Source organism: Gopherus flavomarginatus, chromosome 1 (assembly GCF_025201925.1).
Source record: "Gopherus flavomarginatus isolate rGopFla2 chromosome 1, rGopFla2.mat.asm, whole genome shotgun sequence".
NCBI classification, from domain to species: Eukaryota; Metazoa; Chordata; order Testudines; family Testudinidae; genus Gopherus; species Gopherus flavomarginatus.
This window is the reverse complement of record NC_066617.1, coordinates 324617739-324636717: the sequence shown is the minus strand read 5'-3', so window position 1 is coordinate 324636717 and position 18979 is coordinate 324617739. Positions and strand designations below refer to the sequence as shown.

Below are 18979 nucleotides of genomic sequence, written 5' to 3'. Positions count from 1 at the left end.
GACTTCTGATGCAGTCCTGAACCTTCAGGTCCTAAGATCAAAGAGCTAGAAAAGTCAGAGCAAGCATTGACTCTTAAACTAGGTGTTATTGAGAATAGAGGGTACAGATATAATTTCAGTGTTTGGTGGAGCAGGGGATGAGGTGCTAAAGGAAGTCATACAGTCTCTCTCAACCTTTCCAGACTACTGTACCCCTTTAAGGAGTCTGATTTGTCTTGTCTACTCCCAAGTTAAATTTCACTTAAAAACTACTTGCTTACAAAATCAGACATAAAATACAAAAGTGTCACAGCACACTATTGCTGAAAAATTGCTTACCTTCTAATCTTTACCATATAATTATAAATCAATTGGAATATAAATATTGTACTTACATTTCATGTATAGTGTATAGAGCAGTATAAATAATTATCTATATGAAATTTTAGTTTGTACTAACTTTGCTAATGCTACTTGTCAAAGGAGGCAAATATCTAGAAGAGTTGATGAACTCCCTGGAAGACATCTGCATACCCCCAGGGGGTATGCATAGCCCTGGTTGAGAACCACTGTATTAGACTAAGGCCATGTCTACATCTAAAATTTTGCAGCGCTGGTTGTTACAGCTGTATTTGTACAGCTGTATAGGGCCAGCGCTGCAGAGTGGCCACACTTACAGCAACCAGCGCTGCAAGTGGTGTTAGATGTGGCCACACTGCAGCGCTGTTGGGCGGCTTCAAGGGGTTTCGGGGAACGCGAGAGCAAACCGCGAAAGGAGACCAGCTTCGCCGCGGTTTGCTCTCGCGTTCCGCGAACCACCCCGCAAACCGCAGGGAAGGAGACCTGCTTGCTCGGGTTCGGGGAACGCGAGAGCAAACCGCGGCGAAGCTGGTCTCCTTCCCCGCTTGCTCTCGCGTTCCCCGAACCCGAGCAAGCAGGTCTCCTTCCCTGCGGTTTGCGGGGTGGTTCGCGGAACGCGAGAGCAAACCGCGGCGAAGCTGGTCTCCTTCCCCGGTTTGCTCTCGCGTTCCCGGAACCACCCTGCAAACCGCAGGGACGGAGACCTGCTTTGCTCGGGAGTTCGGGGAACGCGAGAGCAAGCCGGGGAAGGAGACCAGCTTGATTACCGGAGGCTTCCTCAGTATGCTGGGATACCTGCTTATTTCCACGGAGGTCAAGAAAAGCGCTGGTAAGTGACTATACTTGATTACCAGCGCTGGATCACCAGCGCTGGATCCTCTACACCCGAGACAAAACGGGAGTACGGCCAGCGCTGCAAACAGGGAGTTGCAGCGCTGGTGGTGCCCTGCAGATGTGTACACCTCCTAAGTTGCAGCGCTGTAACTCCCTCACCAGCGCTGCAACTTTCTGATGTAGACAAGCCCTTTAAGGGATGGGGAGGGAGTCCTTAGAGCATGGAAAAAAACATTTCTTTCCTCCACTGAGTGTAATTCTATGCCTTGTGTTATGCAGATCAGATTAGATCATCTTAATGATCCCTTTACTGTGTTGGTAAACTATTTTTGAAAGTCTCAGAAGTAGTAATTGACAATATAAAGAACCCCATCTTCTCTGCCCCCAAGACTCAGGAAATTAGCCCTAGGAACATAGTGCTGCATCTTATTCATTATCAGCAGGAAGTGTCTATTATGAGAGAGGCAAAAATACAAAAAAAAAACCTTTTCTCCAAGGAGAAAAAATTCAAGTCTTCCAATATTTTTCAGCGGTTACTTTGAAGCAGAGAAGAGAAATAGAGGAAGACAGAGAATTAAAGAAAGCTTGATCTAAATGAGGCTTTCCATTTAAAATTCACTTTTATTTAGCAACACAAGAATGTTAGTATCTGAAAACTAAATATGGAGGAAAGTGCTTCATTCCCTGGGACTCTGTTAAAATTGAAACAAGCAGAGAATTCTGAGGTGGATCAAGAGGCTTATCAATGGCAAAGTAAAGAGAGAGAGGAGGAGTTTGGGACTCAGCTTTGCAGGAAGCAGAGGAAGATTAAGATAGGACTGTGATATTAAGGATTGAATGTGTCCATAATTCCCTTTCCAGGAAGTTTTAAGAACCATGGTATAAGAAAATCTGGGAATGGTTATAGAAAACTTAACCTGACAAATACATAGTCAACAGGTACTAAGATATCTGGCTTCCTGTTGTTCAATTATCTGAATCTAGCTGTTAATTATACTTTGTTTTGAATATTACAGGCAAGCTTCAGAGTAGAAAAATCTTGACATATCAGTGCTATTAATACAGTAGGGCACATGCAACACATCACAAAGACCACCACAAAAATGAGAGATCAGAGCTCTTTGTTCACATTGACTGAACTTGGAGCAATCTATGAAGACATAACTCCCAGTGAACTGTAGGTTGTTGGACTAGATGGTTTAACTATGTAATAGAAAATACATTTTGATCCAAAGAGTATGTTATGAAGAGCAAACGATTTGCTTCTTTTGATCGAATTCTGAATACAGTGTATAAATACCATAAAATATTTTTAATGAGTAAGTGCCATTCTCGTTGAACAGCAATTTTTTTCAAGTATGTGGCCTCTTCCTCCCACCCCCCCCCCCCAATGGGAAATGCTTTTGATCAGAGAAATGTTGATCCTGTGGAAATAAATATTGCTTACTTTATGAGTCAGTGTTTGTTTTCTATTTGCGTGCTGCCCAGAATGTAGCATGTATTTCTCTTAGATGTGCTGTCTTTCCAAATGATAATTTAGTAGTATAATAATTATGAATGGAGCGTTCTGATTAGCCTTTGAACAAATCTACATTTGATCAGGACAAAAGATCAAAAACATGTTGCTATGATTATCCATTATCTGTCTAATCAGTAGATAATAGGACAGATAGTTTCAAATTAAACTTTGATTAGTTATTCGTCAAACAAATGTTTGTCTTAAGAAGTGATCCTGAAAAGAACATCCTAGAAATTGTAAGCCCAGATTGAAATCAAGGCTCTAGAGTTTGAAGCCAGGAAGGTCAATATATTTTTCAAGCAGTAGATGTAGTTTAGTATAAAAGGGATTGTTATTTTGGTGGGATGGACGATACAAGTGCCATGCTGCATGCAGGTTGATGATTGTCCTGTCCATAATGTATTCATCCCAACATGTGCTATGTATTTATGTAGTGGGGGAAAAAATCTTGGTAACTCTAGAAAATGTAAGCAATTAACACTCTATACCTAAAAAAGACCATAATAAAAGTGAAAAAGCTAAGAAGTGAGATAAGTGATGGTTGAGAAAAGATCTAACTGAAATTGAGAAGTTCCAGAGAAGGAAAATGAAGACTGTTAGAGGCAGTGAATGAGTGTGCGCGTGTACATACATACACACATGCTGAGATGTGCACAAACTGGGATTATTTCACCTAGAAAGGAGAAAAGTAAGAGGATTTTGTTCAATATATGTTGTTACGACAGTTATAGTGAAATTCATCTGTTCCTTTTACCCTGCTCCATTACGTGTAGGAGAATGAGAGGACACTGCCTATGGAATTCATTACTAGAAGTCACCAGCAGCAATTATTTGTGTAGGGGGCAGTTCCATGAAGCTCCTCAGTGCTCAGATTGGTGATTATGCCAGATGACATTTAGTTGGCACTCTACATCAGAGACTTACTGCACTGTCCAACCTGTCACCTGTCAGGAGTTTCAGCTGGGGTTTAACATAACCATTCCTAGGCATTGGTGTGTAAAAAAATCTAACACTGTCAACACAAAACAATTGTGTATTTTTTTAATGTTGGAAAGGAGGTGACCTTACCACTCTAAGAGAAACTCAACCTCTTACTGAAAATTCACTGATCTGGTTGGTTGTGAAGCAGTGCAGTGGCTGAGCTCTTGTTCTCCATCTGTGGAATCCAGAATTTAACTTGGTGGCTCCCCAGGCTCCCACCGACAATGATTTAGCTATCTAACCATCCAGCTTTCATATCACTGAACTAAGGTATAGCTCAAATTCCAACTCTTGCTTGCTGTTACAGAGATAGCCACTAGCACCTAGCTTAAGCATTTTATTGCAATTTTCCCAGGCTTGGCATAGAAAGGCTCCACAATGACCAGAGAGAGTAAGAATCCTACCTCAAGGCTGCTATTACAGCTTCAGGGATATAGAATTTTCTCTATTGCTGCAGCTCCCAATGTACCCTGCAGAGGACTGGCCAATGGAACCACATAACTACCCAGCTGGCCCATTACCACCCCCTAAACAGCACACGTGTATAGTTCACAAGGGCCAGCAAACAGTCCTTTCCCAGATTGTTTGCATCCTGCCCACCTTGGGCAGTGTAATCATACTGATTCTACTACATGCAGGAGCATTTCTCCCCATGGAGGGGATAGGGACAAGGATTTGCCAAAACAGAATCTCAGGGTTGGAAGGGACCTCAGGTCATCTAGTCCAACTCCCTACTCAAAGGGAGACCAATCCCCAGATTTTTGCCCCAGATCCCTAAATGGCCCCCTGAAGAATTGAACTCCCAACTCTGGATTTAGCAGACTAATGCTCAAACCACTGAGCTATCCCCTGATGGGGAGAGTGGAAATCCTAGGAGCTTGGTCAGAGGGTTAACAGCAAATGAAATCTAAGTTGGTTTAAAAGATGCCTATAAAGCAGGTTGAATCAAGGCTGATTTCTGGGTTATCTGCAACTAATAATTCAAAACTCCCAAGTGAAAGTTGTGACCCAAGGCACGTAGGGCAGCCCACACTGAAAATGCCAAGGTCAGGGCAAGTTGCAAAAAAGGAGCATAGATTCTCCCAGAAATCGTGGTTAGCACTATACTTAAATTCACTGACTAATCACAGAACTGTGCTCCTGATTCCCCACACTGGTTATCAAGAAGCAAAAAAAAGAGAAGCCACACATCCCCCTTTATTACATCAGTCTCTAGCTCCCAGTCAGCATGCAGGCTGATGTGGCACCAGAAGAGAGGGCAGCCAGCTGCAAAGAGAGAGGGGTCAGAGGCTGCCTTCCTTGCAGTGCCCTGCCCATGGGACCGGGTGAGAAGGCATGAGATATGGGAGGGATAACCAGAGTAGGACACATGGGGTTGCTGTGGGGATCACATAAACTGTGGATCAGAAGGGCTAGTGGGGGGGACAGACTGGGGCAAGGGCACAGGAGCTAGTGGGGTGACAGCACTGAGCCAGGGGCTGAATGGAAGTGGGAGTGCAGGGACACATGGGACAGGGCAGATGTGCCTGACTGAATGGGATAAGCTAGGGATCAGCCAGGGTCTGCATGGGGGAGGCTCTCCCAACTCCCTAACAATCCCTTCCCCCATTCATAAAAAACCCTGTTCCATACTTCTCCCACTCACATCTAACAACCCTCCACGTTGACTCTGAGGCTCCCACCCAGCAATTACTTCTCTCCCTCAGCTCCTTTGTTACCCCTGACTCCCTCAAGCCTTTGCATGGCTTCAGAGGGGTGCAGCAAATACATTTTGTATTATAGTTTAAATGAATTATTACTCAAAGTTCTGTATTAATATGCCTCATAAGAAAGCTCTGTGTCAAAAAACATTTTCTGAATTTTTTTTTTTTTGTTATCCGTATTTTTACAGACATACTTGTTGACAGGTATTTTAAAATAAATTACTAACATAACTGAAGCTGACATGATTATATTGTGTTATTTTGACAAATAAAATATGCAAAATTTTAAAATATGGTATGCAGAGTTTTAATTTTTTGGTGCAGAATTTTCCCAGAAGTAGTAGTTAGAATAGATAATGACTGTGATTACCACAGTGTGGCAAGTGTGTTGAACATCAACTATTTACTGATGAATACAAATACAAATACAAATGAGTACAAATAAGGTTTATTTTTCAAAAGTGCCTAAAGAGGCAGGATTCACGGGGGGAACTTAGGCACCTGACTCCAACATTGCCACCGGCAATCACAAAACTTCTGCTTACTGGGGAAGTCCCTTAGGCACATACATTTCTCCTGAGCATGCACCCACCTGAATCCTTCCTGACACTACTGACCAGCTTGGTGCCTAACTCATCCCAGTGGGACTCACAGCCCTTGCCTATCTCATCTGTGGGGCCTGACCCAGTAGAGCAAATCTAGTGAATCAGGCCCTACACAAAATTATGGTGATGATAGTAGGGCCACTACCGCAGTTGCCAACTTCCACAATAAGCCAGAAATCAAGCTAATCCCATTTCAAAACAAGGCCAAAACAAGCCAATCCCTAAGAACCCCAACACGCTATGTGACACGATCCCCCCAGCATATATCTGGGGCTGTGGTGGGCCCACTGTGCACCTCTGACTCTCTCTCCCCTTGCCCCTGCTTGCCCCCCTTGCCCTTGCTTGCTGGGAGATGATTAAAAAAAAAAGCAGCAACAAGCTATAACAAGCAACAAGCTACAAGTCAAAAAGCAACTCACAAGCCAATTAAGCCAAAACCAAGCTCAATTTCGGTGTTTTTTGTGGGTTTGGCATGCCTGGCCACTGCTACTATTTACCTAGTGGTTAGCACACTCACCCATGATGTGAGAGGCTGAGGTTCAAATCCTCTTACTTTTGGCCATATTCCACTTATGTAGAACACTAAAATATTCATTGGAGCAGGAACTTGAATATGAACAGGTAAGTGCCCAAGCCACTGGACTATAGAGTCAGTCATTCAGTCTTATTCTCTCCCACAGAATATTTGATTATTTGTACAAAGTGGAACAGCTTCAGCAGAAGAGAGAGAGACACGAACCCCAGCATATCTAACATCCACCTGCTCAGTGCACTCTCATGAGAGAAAGGAGACATCAGTTCAAGTCCCTGCTCCACCTCAGGCAGAGGGGGAATTTGAACACAAGTCTGCCACATCCTGTGTGAATGCTCTGAAGACTAGGCTCTTGAGTAAGAGGTGGGAGGCATCACCATCTCCAGCTGTGCTTTGTGCAGGGCCCAATCTGGTAGACATGCTCAAAGGCAACTGAGCATGTCTACTGAATCAGGCCCTAAAGCTGGGCAGAGGTTGTGAAATCTGCTGGGAGTTAGGTACCCAGTTGCTGTGCATGCCAACCAGCCGAAGTATAGGTGCCTACAGAGTTAGGGGGCAGCTGAGGAGTGATACCTTGTGATCCCACCCTTAGGAGTCTAAATCCCACTTATTTTTAGTACTGCAATATAGTGCCCCTATTTGTTGGGTTACTCCTTTAACACCAATCTCCTTACGGGGTTTTGATGGACAGGCCTGGGTTCGTCTGGATCCCACCTCCAGTTTAGCAGGGTTTAACTTCCTTATTTTCTTCTTATAATAATTTATTTTGCAGTGCCTCCACTCCCTTCGCACCTTCCTGGCAGGGTCACCAGGACAACTTAGAAGGAAAATTCTAACCACAGGGTAACCTCCACTTACTTGCCAGCTAGTTAGAGACTCCCAAGGAATAACACAAACACACACAATATATTCAACAGAATATTAAACAGGAAGTAAATACAACTTAACAGGGAAACCACTACTCTGAAGGACACCAGTTCCCCAGCTGATAATACCCATAAATTTCCCCATTCATGTGACTTGATAGAGCAAGAGTAAGATTTAGTGTCCTGTTGATACACATACATTGCTGAGCCCTGTGATGACCTGTGACCACGATATATTCTGAGCAGCAATAAGCAACTTGGCTGACTTGGTTCAGTACAGCCCAAATGACTCACACATAGGATAAGATAAGTCCCTCCACATACTTAATAGGCAGCAGGTAATAAAATTCCCAAACTCTTATCCCTTGGCTTGGAGACACAGTTCAGGGAATAGAGGGACTCCCAACAATTTCCCTATCTCTCTAAAAGATAGTGTACTCACAACTCCAGCAGTGATCCTCAGATTCAGAGATGGATCTGGACTCCTCAGCCATTGCAGAGGGGCTGAGAATCACAGTCGGAGGCTGGCTCCAGACTCCTCCAAATGGCTCCCGGGGGTGGGGGGGCGAGCATCTCACTGAGCACCCTCCTATTGGTCAGGCTAGCTCTTCTTCCCCAGACTTTTACTCTACAGTCTACCCGCTTCCTTTCTCTCTGAGTAGCCACACCTGCTATATTTCTCTGAGCTTACAGGGCCTGCCAAAAAAGTGTCTCTCTTCTTTCCCTCTTGGTTGCCTAGCAGATCGTGAGTCTGCTGAAGGCCCTCATGCCTCCATGGGTTATTAGTACAGAGATCCAGGTATCAAGGTAAGCTCCTTGGGGGTTACATCAATATTTATCAAGTTGGACTAATGGTAAGCCTTTTAAAAATATTTTTGTGACTGACAGGAAGTACATGAGTGCACTAGGGCTGAGGATCTTATTGCTGTTTTAAAAGAATATCAATGTAAAAGTCACACTGCTGTCTGAATACTTTTCCCTACCCTTCCAGCTCTTTGTGCCAATCATCTGCCTGTTTTGAATAAGTTGTGCTTTGGCTGTAGCTATCTGTGGCTCTCCCTTTCCTTCTTCCCCACTCCCTACATGGCGTTCTCATGTTTGAGTGTCAAATTTTAATGGAAAAAACTAAATTGGAGGCATATATTCAATGGCAGATGGAGAATCTAAAAAGAAAAAAATAGCAAACAAGTGACCAGTTATTTGTATTATCGGTCAGATCCTCAGCTTTTGTAAATCAACATAACTCCATTACTTGAATGAAATTATACTGATTTACACAAGTTGAGGATCTGACCCTTAGATTTATATATTATATTTAACATTTAAAGAAAACAATTCCCTAGGAACTAGTTTACCAGGAGTAGAAATATCTAAAATAATGCTTAAAAATTACTATCTTAAAAAGAAAACCATACAACCACTTTATAATCACAATTCACGTCATATGGCTGAACTATCCACAATGCAGGAGTGCTGCATTATTCCTTGAGGCTATTCAATGTATTTGTTAGCAGTTCTGCACAGTCTGTTGTGTCATATTGCTTCAGTAACTCATGCTGCAGTGGATCTCTATGGCTATCAGATGGGATTTATGCTTTCAAAGTGAGCAACACACAAATCATTCTGCTTCCCTTGTCTATAATTTTAGTCCTGATTAAGCTGCTCATGTGATGGCTTTCAAACAGAAAAGCAGCAATTGCTGTGGCTGATTTTACAGCAATATTAAATGTGTCATGAGTGGGAACCAGATCTCATTCTTGTTGCTTTGTTATAACAAGCTTAATTGTATAGGGGACTTGTGTAATTTGGAGTCAGGGTACTGTGAGAAAAATTCCTGTGAGAAGGTTATAGATGTGAAAGTGATATCAGAGGTGAAAATTATTTTCTTAATTTCTTGAGCTATGAGAGGCCACTAGGATTTAGGCAACAATTAAGTGAATCCTAACAACAAAGAATTTGGTCTAAGACGAAATTTAGCAGGCAAGTACTGGTGAGAGTTTGAATATTTAAAGTTATGTAGGGGTCAAATTCTGTTCTCAGATATAAGTATAGGAAAGATTCTATTTAAGTTTCTGTAAGATTTGCTTTAGTTCTGAAAATAATGGATGTTTCTCTTGTTTCAAAAAATTTTAAGTGAATGGCAAATCAGTCCCAGGTACTTTGGAAGTGCAATATAATGTCTCACAATAGGCGTGTGCTCTCCATGTTTAGGACAAAATGGAAAACCAATAAAATCTGAGTCAATCTAACTTTAATACTGCTATGAAATATTCAGAAAAAGTAATGCTGGATTGCTATGTACATTACAGGACAAACTCTCTACAATATGAAGTCACTTGCATCCACTGTCATGGTAATTGCAAGAAAAAAGCTAGTGCAGAAATGCAGTGTTCATTTTTGTGCTTGCATTGTGCCCAGGACTTTTAACAAATCAGATCTAGTAAGTTATTTCACGTGATTGTCTTACACCAGTAAAATGTAATGGAAAATCCCATCAAATAATTATTTCACCCTCACTTCAAGACCTAATGAACATGTGCAGCGTATATCAAAAGTGTCTGGTTACCACAGAATGGCCTTTCATGTTCTTCATAAGTTGAAAGTTGATCTGTTTTTCTAGGACATAATGTTTAGTGGGGATAGGGTAAAGCAGGGGTTCTCAAACTGAGGCTTGGGACCCCTCGGGGTCACGAGGTTATTACATGGGGGCTCACGAGTTGTCAGCCTCCACCCCAAACCCTGCTTTGCTTTCAGCATTTATAATTGTGTTAAATATATATATAAAAACTCAGAGGTGTGGTATGTGAAAGGGGTCACCAGTACAAATGTTTGAGTCGAGCTAAGCTACACAATTTGAGTTCCATTAGTAGCGTAACTCAAGTCAATGTAGCTTAGATCTACTTACCGTGGAGTCCACGCTATGCTATGTTGATGGGAGACACTCTCCCATCAACTCCTCTTATTCTTCTCATTCCGGTGGAGTACAAGAGTTGATGGGAGAGTGATCTGCGGTTGATTTAACAGGTTTTCACTAGGCCTGCTAAATCGGCCACAGATGCATCAATTGCCGCGTGTCAATCCCCTGGTTGGTGTAGGTGAGCCCTGAATTCCCCAGGAAGCCAGACTATCTTTCCATCTAGTCTGAGTAAGAAACTCCAGCAGGGCATGCTATATTGCAGCCTTATTCAATAATTCAAAGGGGAATAAAGCTCTCAGTAGTGCCCTCTATATTTGTACATTGGACGGAATTTTCCCACCTCCTTTTCATTTCATTTCAAGCAGAAGCCTGCATATTTTGAAGCAGATGCCCAACAGGCAGCAACTATTGGATTTCAACCAGACTTTACCAATGCAGTTTTGCTTCTCAGTATTTAAGTATATAATTTCTAGAAATACTATATGGTCAAATTCTGCTCTCTGTTACAGCCACGAAACTGACTTCAGTAGGCATGAGACAGACCGTGTGGATGAGGTAATATCTTTTACCGGACCAACTTCTGTTGATGGAAGGGATAAGCTTTCAAGCTTCATAGAGCTCTTCCTCAGGTCTGGGAAGAGTAAGCAGAGTGTTCAAGATAAATACAAGGTGGGACAGTTTGTTAAGCATAAGAGGTTTGCACGTGTTATAGGGTACCACTTAAAATGAAGTGGGTAATTAACACTTTTGCATAGTTGTGTAACTGAAAGCATAATCCAGCTCTCAAAATGTAAATTCATAAGTCTTCTGAGAGACTGAACAATATGGTTACAAACGTTGTCACTTTTATTTTACTGAAGAACAATCAGTTTTGACTTTAAAAAGAAATATAAAGTCCATAATATTGTCCACCACTAGAAAGGTTTTTTCCATAGATGACTTACAGAATGACAAGTGTGGCTTTGCAGCCTTTTAATAATAGAAATAGTTAATATAAGCAGTTGAATGATAGCTGAAACACAGATCCACCTGGCTTCACAAAATCAGAGTTATTTCATGCAGTAAAATTAAATTATTCATCCCACATGGAAGTTTAAGGAACCTTACCCTCGGCCAGGCACTATTACCTTCTACATGTAAAGCCCAGGGAGTGTCAGCCAGGTATATTGTACCTCAATCCAGCAGATGGGGCTACAACATAGTTGCAGATTCTTAAAAGACAGAAACTGATCTCCTTTACATGTAAATAATGTTACAACATTTTAAAATAAAATATAGTAAAGCTCCCTTCTATATACTTCTACTTCCACATACCAAATTAGCTTTAAAAGTCCATGTACTTCCCAGTCTAATTTTAAATGCATTTCCTATTTGTTCCATGCTTCTCAGACACAGCAAAAATATCGTTTCCATAGTTCACAGTTTCTTCTGTGCAACTCCAACACATTTCCCTAAGAAAGATGTCCATTATTATGAATTGGCATGTTTTTGTGCACTACTTATTTGTGCTAGAAGGTGATAGGCCTCCTGAGACATAACTGTACTTACCTGAATCAACTGGGGCCTGATTCTGTTCTCATATTGAGTGTAATTCTCTTCATTGATTTTAAAGTCAGAAGGGATCATTATAATCATCTAACAATAACATGTCAGGTGATGACTACTCCTGAACTAGAGCCTGATTAAGTCACATGCACTGATGAATCATTCCCACAGTAGGCTCCAGCCAATCCACAAGCCAATAAATGGTCTGGTGACTTGCAGGGTAGATATACAAGCCTCGCAGGAGAAACAGCCGCTCAGCCTGCTCAACCTCACTCCAGGGCTTGGAACTTCCCTTGCCTGACAGTGACAACAGACTTTTCAAGCCTGCTTCAGCCTTGCTCTCACTCCAGCCTTGCTCCAACCCCATTCTGGACTTGTGATTCCCTGGCTTCAGCCACTAGTTCTGATTGCCACAGCTCTGGTGACTAAGTTTGACTATGCCCATCATGCTCTGTGACAGTCAGACCTTCTGGGTAACACAGGCCGTAAAATCAGTACAACTTTAGAACCAGACCCCACTAAATTTACTAGCTGATGGGCCTCGCTCTGATTTCACACCAGTGCTACGTAATTGACTCAAGTGAAACAACTCCTGTTTTGCCTAGTGTAAACTGGATCAGAATGGTTCCTTAGTTCAAATTCCACTTTCTCTTTTGAGTACCATGGCCTGATTCCATTTGTACCTACCTGGCAGTAAAGCAGAAGTGATGTGATAAGGTGTGAAATTGAGCTCAGAAATCAGGTCTATGCACCTGTATACACCTGACTGAGTGCCAGCTATGAAAAACTATAAGCAACCAACATACTTTCCTTTTTAATCAATTAATAACTTGAAAGTAATACAAATGAACTATTTTTACCAATGCTTATGGATAAATAGATGCATATGGATAAATAATCATTTTAACTATTTATCTATTGCTACAGCAAGTACTAATTAGAGATCAGCAAGAAAAAACACAAGGCGGCAAACTAGTGATTGGCTGATTTGATTTTGAGCAAAGCAAACTATTGTCTTTAGAGAATTTGCTTGCTGTAGCTAGGGCTGGCCCACAACATTTTGGCACCTGAAACAGGGAGCTCAAATGACACTCCCGTGCCCTCTTGCTTGGGCCAAAACTTTGAAAGGTCTCAATTCTGCCTTCTTCCTGTTCTACTCCTCTCACGGTACTGCTCTGCCACCTATCCCAATAAAGGAGAACTAACAACTTTAAATGCCGTGTTCAAAAATTGTAAGTAACACTTAACTTTCAGATGCCTGAACAGGAAATGTAACTTTCCTTCTCTGCATAGTAAACACTGCCATTTTCATCTGTTTGAGTAATCGAAGTGGCCCTTTCCGTGCCTTCTTGGTTGCAAAGATTTGAACTGCTTCCTGAAGGTCCACGGTCTGGGCCAGATCATGCTCTAGTGAGATGGTTGCAAGGCCGACCAGCCTCTCCTGTGTCATTGTGGAGCGTAGATGTGTTTTTATTAACTTCAGCTTGGAGAAGCTGTGTTCTCCACTGGCAACTGTTACATATGTGGCCATATTTTGGGGGGGGGCGAGAGGGCGCTAAGGACTCTGGGATATGGTTTTCTTTGACATCGGTCTGCACACTGCAGTGTGGACACCAGAGTGCAGGTTAGAAATGTCTTAACATTGGGTTAAAATACAGTGTAGATACTCAAGCCCAGGGTTCCCTAATATGGGTGAGCTGACTCAAGTCCTACTAACCCTGGGCTTACATTGCAGTTAGACAATGACTCTTTCCTTTCACTGGCTATGATAATTTCTCAGCATTTCACTACAAATGTCAGTGAAAATATATAAAACTTCAAAAAGATCTTGACATTCTTTACTGTAATAAATATTTATCTGAGTCACCTTACAGATATTATGCTAGGGACTGATCTCCTCACCCCTCCCCCCCCCTTTTTATTGATGATACTGCTATCAGAAGAAAATAGCAGGAGAGATGGGCTTTTGTAGGGACTTTGGAATGGTGTTTGCTTTCCTTCCTGGGCTGCTGAAGCAGCCCACCAGCTTATAAGGATCTTATACTGCAAAGATATATTACCTTAGGATGGTGATTGCTGCTGTGATGAAGTCTTAATTTCTTTTATTTGGAATACTCTACAATGTTCCCTGTAAGCTGTGCGCATGCAGCAGCAGCAATCTTCTATATACTGTGCTGGTCAGAAACTGTGCTACTCATGTCTCTTGTATGCAGGCCTAACAGAGACATGGTGGGTCCTGTTAGTAACATGCTTTGCCCCCCGCCCCACTATTTGATTCATAGGACATATGGCCCCACTTCCTTGTTGCAGGAGGAGCCAAAGCACTGCTGGTCTCAGGGCCATGGTCGGTCTGGCTGGGAGGTAGTGGCTGTGGGGTTGAGGGAGGCCCCTTGCATAGGAGCTCAGCTGAGGGGCCTGGCTGGGTGCTGTGGGGCCAGCCTGGCTCAGCAGTAGGGTGACCAGATATCCCAATTTTATAGGGACAGTCCCGATTTTGGGGTGTTTTTCTTATAGAGGCTCTTATTACCCCCCACCCCAGCCTGATTTTTCATATTTGCTGTCTGGTCACCCTACTCAGCAGAGGTTCCGGAGCTGTGTCCTGAAAGGGCCAAAGGCCCCCCCGCCCAGGTGGTTTCCGGGGATTCAGTTGGGGTTGCCAACTTTCTAATCACACAAAACTGAATACCCCTGCCCTGCTCTGCCCCTTCTCTGAGGCCCCACCTCTACTCCCTCCAGCCCTCCTCCCTCTGTTGCTCGCTCTCCCCCACCCTCACTCACTTACACTGGGTTGGGACAGGGAGTTTGGGTGCAGGGGGGATGAGTGCTCCCAGAAATGGCTAGTATGTCTGGCTTCTGGGGCCAGGGGGCTCTGTGTGCTGCCTGCACCCACAGGTGCCGCTCCCACAGCTCCCGTTGGCCATGGTTCCTGGCCAATGGGAGCTGTAGAGACAGCACTGGGGGAGGTGTGGTCTGTCTGTCTCTCTCTGACTTGTGCATACATGTACATACACACATACTCCTCTCTCTGCACAGGCTCCTGGCTGAGCTGGTAAGGCTGCTGCTGCAGAGTGAATCACATCCCTCTGGGACCCCATATGGCAGGGACAGGGACTAATGTGTAACACTGTGGAGAGGCCAACGTGGGGAAAGTCCCCCTCCTCCCCCCTGCACACACAACCCCTCCTGAACACTCCTCACCTCCCTCCACAGAACCCCCCACCCATCTTGGTGTGACAACCCCCTCCTCCCATACACATGCCTCACACTCCCCCCAACAAACCCAAATTTCGTTCTTGGACAAACGTAAGCTGGACCAAGTACAAAAATGTCATGCTCAGTGGCATTTGTAGCCTGCTCAGTACAAAGAACATTTAGCGGGAGCGTTGCTCACAGTAACAAGCACTGTGGCAGGGTGGTCAGTGTTTGCAGGACAGGGAAACAGAACCCTTGCTAAGCTCTAGTCCAGTGGTTTTCAACCTTTCCAGACTACTGTACCCCTTTCAGGAGTCTGATTTGTCTTGCATATCTCAAGTTTCACCTCCACTTAAAAACTACTTGCTTACAAAATCAGACAAAAATACAAATGTTTCACAGCAAGCTATTACTGAAAAATTGCTTACTTTCCCATTTTGTCTGTATAAAATTTTAGTTTGTACTGACTTTGCTAGTGCTTTTTATGCAGCCTGTTGTAAAACTAGGAAAATATGTAGATGAGTTCATGCACCCCCTGGAAAACCTCTGTGTACCCCCAGGGGTACATGTACCCTTGGTTAAGAACCACTGCTCTAGGTTACCAAGATTTTCTGACTAAATAAAATGTAAGTTAAAAAATCTTATTTAATGGTTGCAGACATTGCGCATCATTTCCTCCAGCTGATGTAAATTGGCATAATAACTGAAGTCAATGAAGCCATGCTGATTTACACCAGTTGGCCCATTATCTAAAAGGTTTTGTTTGGCTTTGGTATACACAGAGAGCATTCTGTGGTGTTTACAGGCTATGATAAAGTTAGTCAAATAGCCAATCAGTGATTGATTGGAGAGAGAGAGAGAGAGAGTCCCTTCCAGAATGTACAGGATATAATACCCTCTCCTCCCTCTCATGCACAGAGTGGGGCAGTACCCTGGCCTAGTCTTGCCACTTTCTTTTCCCCCTCTTGGCTGTGTTCAGCTCAGATAAATTCATCTCCTTTTCCCTTCCCTTGTAACCCAAAGGCAGCAGGGACGCTTAAAGGAGTCCTGTCCTCTTTTTCCTGCTGCCCTGATAAATATTCACTGCATTCAATTGTGGTGAGCCCATCCTATGAATTTTGTACTGTTTTTCTTATTTCCTCTTCAGTCTTGGATTACATTAATGCTGTTCTGATGAGCTTTCTTCTTTAATTTTGTAAGTGAGAGGTTTATCAGCTTCTCCTTAGTTTCTTCAGTATCTTTGTACATAATGTGTGCTTTGTCCAGTTTAATTATTTTCTCTGCATTTCTTCGTTCCTTGAGGTTTTCCCCCAGTTTGGAATACAAGATAGGTATTGGGTGCTCTTGTGGCTGTTACTATAATTTTTTTTGCTTTGATCCATTTCTTTACTTTTCCAAGTGTAAAAAATTCATCTTCTATTAATATTCTTTTGACTCTATATATTTTACAAGATCAGAAGCTTGCAAGATCAAATGATGCCATACTATAGCCTTCAAGGCACCTGTTCTGGTTTTTTTTTGGTTTTGTTTTTTTTTGGGGGGGGGGTTTTTTACTTCTAGTGAGCCATTAAATAAGAAGTAGTCTTTAATTACTTTTGTAATTTTATCAAACTGTAGTGTTATGACCAGGTGCCTGGGATGGACCACATTCAGGACAGACTCCAAGAAACAGGGCAGACAACCTCCCACCAAAATTGGTGGTTTATTCTATAATGAGATTCATCAAACCAGTAGTAAAAGAGCTTCTGTAGAACCACACAGGTTAACAAGACGCCAAACACAGTCGCTTTTAGTCATTCCAGCCCTGGGCTCCCATCTAGACAATCAAGTCTAATATAGTGAGAGCTTGTTTAATTTCACCCATTTCACTATATGTGAGATTCTCCTAATACCAAAGATTCAAATACTTACCCCCAGGTCAATATGCATCTCAGATCTTACTCAAATATCACACTGCAGCCAATCCTTAGTAAATTTATTAAAGATTTATTAATAAAAGAATAGAGTAAAAATGTTTAATAGATCATATACATACAAATGATTGTGAAGTACTTATTTCAAGGTTTAGCTGCGATGGAATAGACTTCTAGCTTGCAAAAGTCCCTCTGTAATCACCGAAACAGATTGGGAATCATCAGTCCTTGTTCAAAGCTTCCTTGTTAGAAATCTAGTCCAGAGAAATAAAGCAGGAAATGAAGGCTGTGATGCTGTATGATTCTAATATGACCACTTATATCAACGATATTGCCACTTATATCAATGATATCACACATATAAAAAAATTGATATCCCAATGACTGCTCTTGACCACTCTTTCTCCCCCTCCCCTTTCTACTACTCATCTTGAGATACAGTGATTAACATTTGTTAACAGGTACAAAATAGTGATTTCTGAGGTACAGTTCCATTCTGTTAGGAATGAAGGGAATAATAATAATATCCACGCTATAAAGGCTACTGAATATCGTTAGTTGATGCAGAAAGAAGATACGGCATCAGAAAAGATGGCAGCCACTATCCTCTTGTTGATGTCCAATAGAATATCTAGTAGAAGAAGGCCAATTCTTGTCTTCAGCTGCCTGTGCACGTCTGCATACATACCAATCTGTTTCCACTGGCGTCAGGGCCAAATCTTCTTCATATGAGTAGTCTGACTTCTTCAGTGGGACCAGTTGCATGAGTTAGGCAAGCTGCATTTGGGGAGTGAGAATTGCACTCTGTATATTAAGGCAGAATTTGACCCCAAACCCTACATTTATTACTTTTTTTTCCCCTTCTGTGGCTATGCGGAAATATATTGCTTTTTTTTTTCTCCATAGAATTCTTTGGGTTCCTTAAAGACTTCAGCTGAAGAATCCTCACATCATTTTCTCTCTCAAGAGCACCATTTGAGTCCAACAGCTATATACCAACAGTCATACTAGGTCAGACTAATGGGCCATCTATCCCAGTATCCTGTCCTCCAACAGTGGCTGATACCAGATGCCAGGTCAAGATTCTGATTTTTTTTTTTCCTCCTAGTGATCTGTAATATTCTCAACCATCTTCAGGAGCTGTGAGAAGAGGAAAGTGAATACTATTTTAATTAGGCACACTTCATTTTCTTACTACCCTTCACTGGAGCAGGCGAAAAGAAAAGAATTAATTATGTAACACAGCAAATTGCCCCAAATCATCAGATATAATTGTAAATACTGTAGGAAATGTTGGCCCTGAACCAAATTCTGCTCTGTCATAAACGGATAGTTAAGAGTTAATGGAACAGAAGTACTTCATATCTCTTTTGCCTGTAAAGGGTTAACAAGATCAGTGAGCCTGGCTGTCACCTGACCAGAGGACCAATCAGGGGACAGGATACTTTCAAACCTTGAGGGGGGGAAGTTTTTGTGTGTGCTGTTAGTTTTTGGTGGTTGTTCTCTCTGGGTTCTGAGAGTGACCAGACGTGCAACCAGGTTTCTCTCCAATCTCTCTGATACAGTCTCTTATATGTCCAGAATAGTAAGTACTAGGTAGATAAAGCGAGTTAGGCTTATGTTTGTTTTCTTTATTTGCAAATGTGTATTTGGCTGGAAGGAGTTCAAATTTGTATTTTGCTGAAAGGATTTTAATTTGTACTTGTATACTTAGACTGGGAGGGTATTCCCAGTGTCTATAGCTGAAAGACCCTGTAACATATTCCATCTTAAATTTCCAAAGATAATTTTTACTGTTTTTCTTTCTTTAATTAAAAGCTTTTCTTGTTTAAGAACCTGATTGTTTTTTTATTCTGGTGAGACCCCAGGGGACTGGGTCTGGATCCACCAGGGAATTGGTGGGGAGAAAAGAGGAAAGGGAGAGAGAAAGGTTAATTTCTCTCTGTGTTAGGATTACTTTCTCTCTCAGGGAGAGTCTGGGAGAGAGAGAGAGAAGGAGGGAGGAAGGTGAATTTTCCTCTCTGTTTTAAGAT

At 42.3% G+C, this 18979-nt stretch overlaps 1 protein-coding gene across 1 annotated transcript in view; it reads left to right on the top strand.

Moving 5' to 3' along the window:
• Positions 1-18773, top strand: part of B3GLCT (beta 3-glucosyltransferase) — a 148963-nt gene extending 130190 nt beyond the window's left edge. The window contains exons 13-14 of the mRNA XM_050937256.1: positions 10806-10965; positions 17853-18773. Coding sequence (XP_050793213.1) covers positions 10806-10965; positions 17853-17957 — 265 coding nt within the window. The 3' untranslated portion in view covers positions 17958-18773. The remainder of the gene's footprint in view (positions 1-10805; positions 10966-17852) is intronic.
• Positions 18774-18979: the final 206 nt, after the last annotated feature.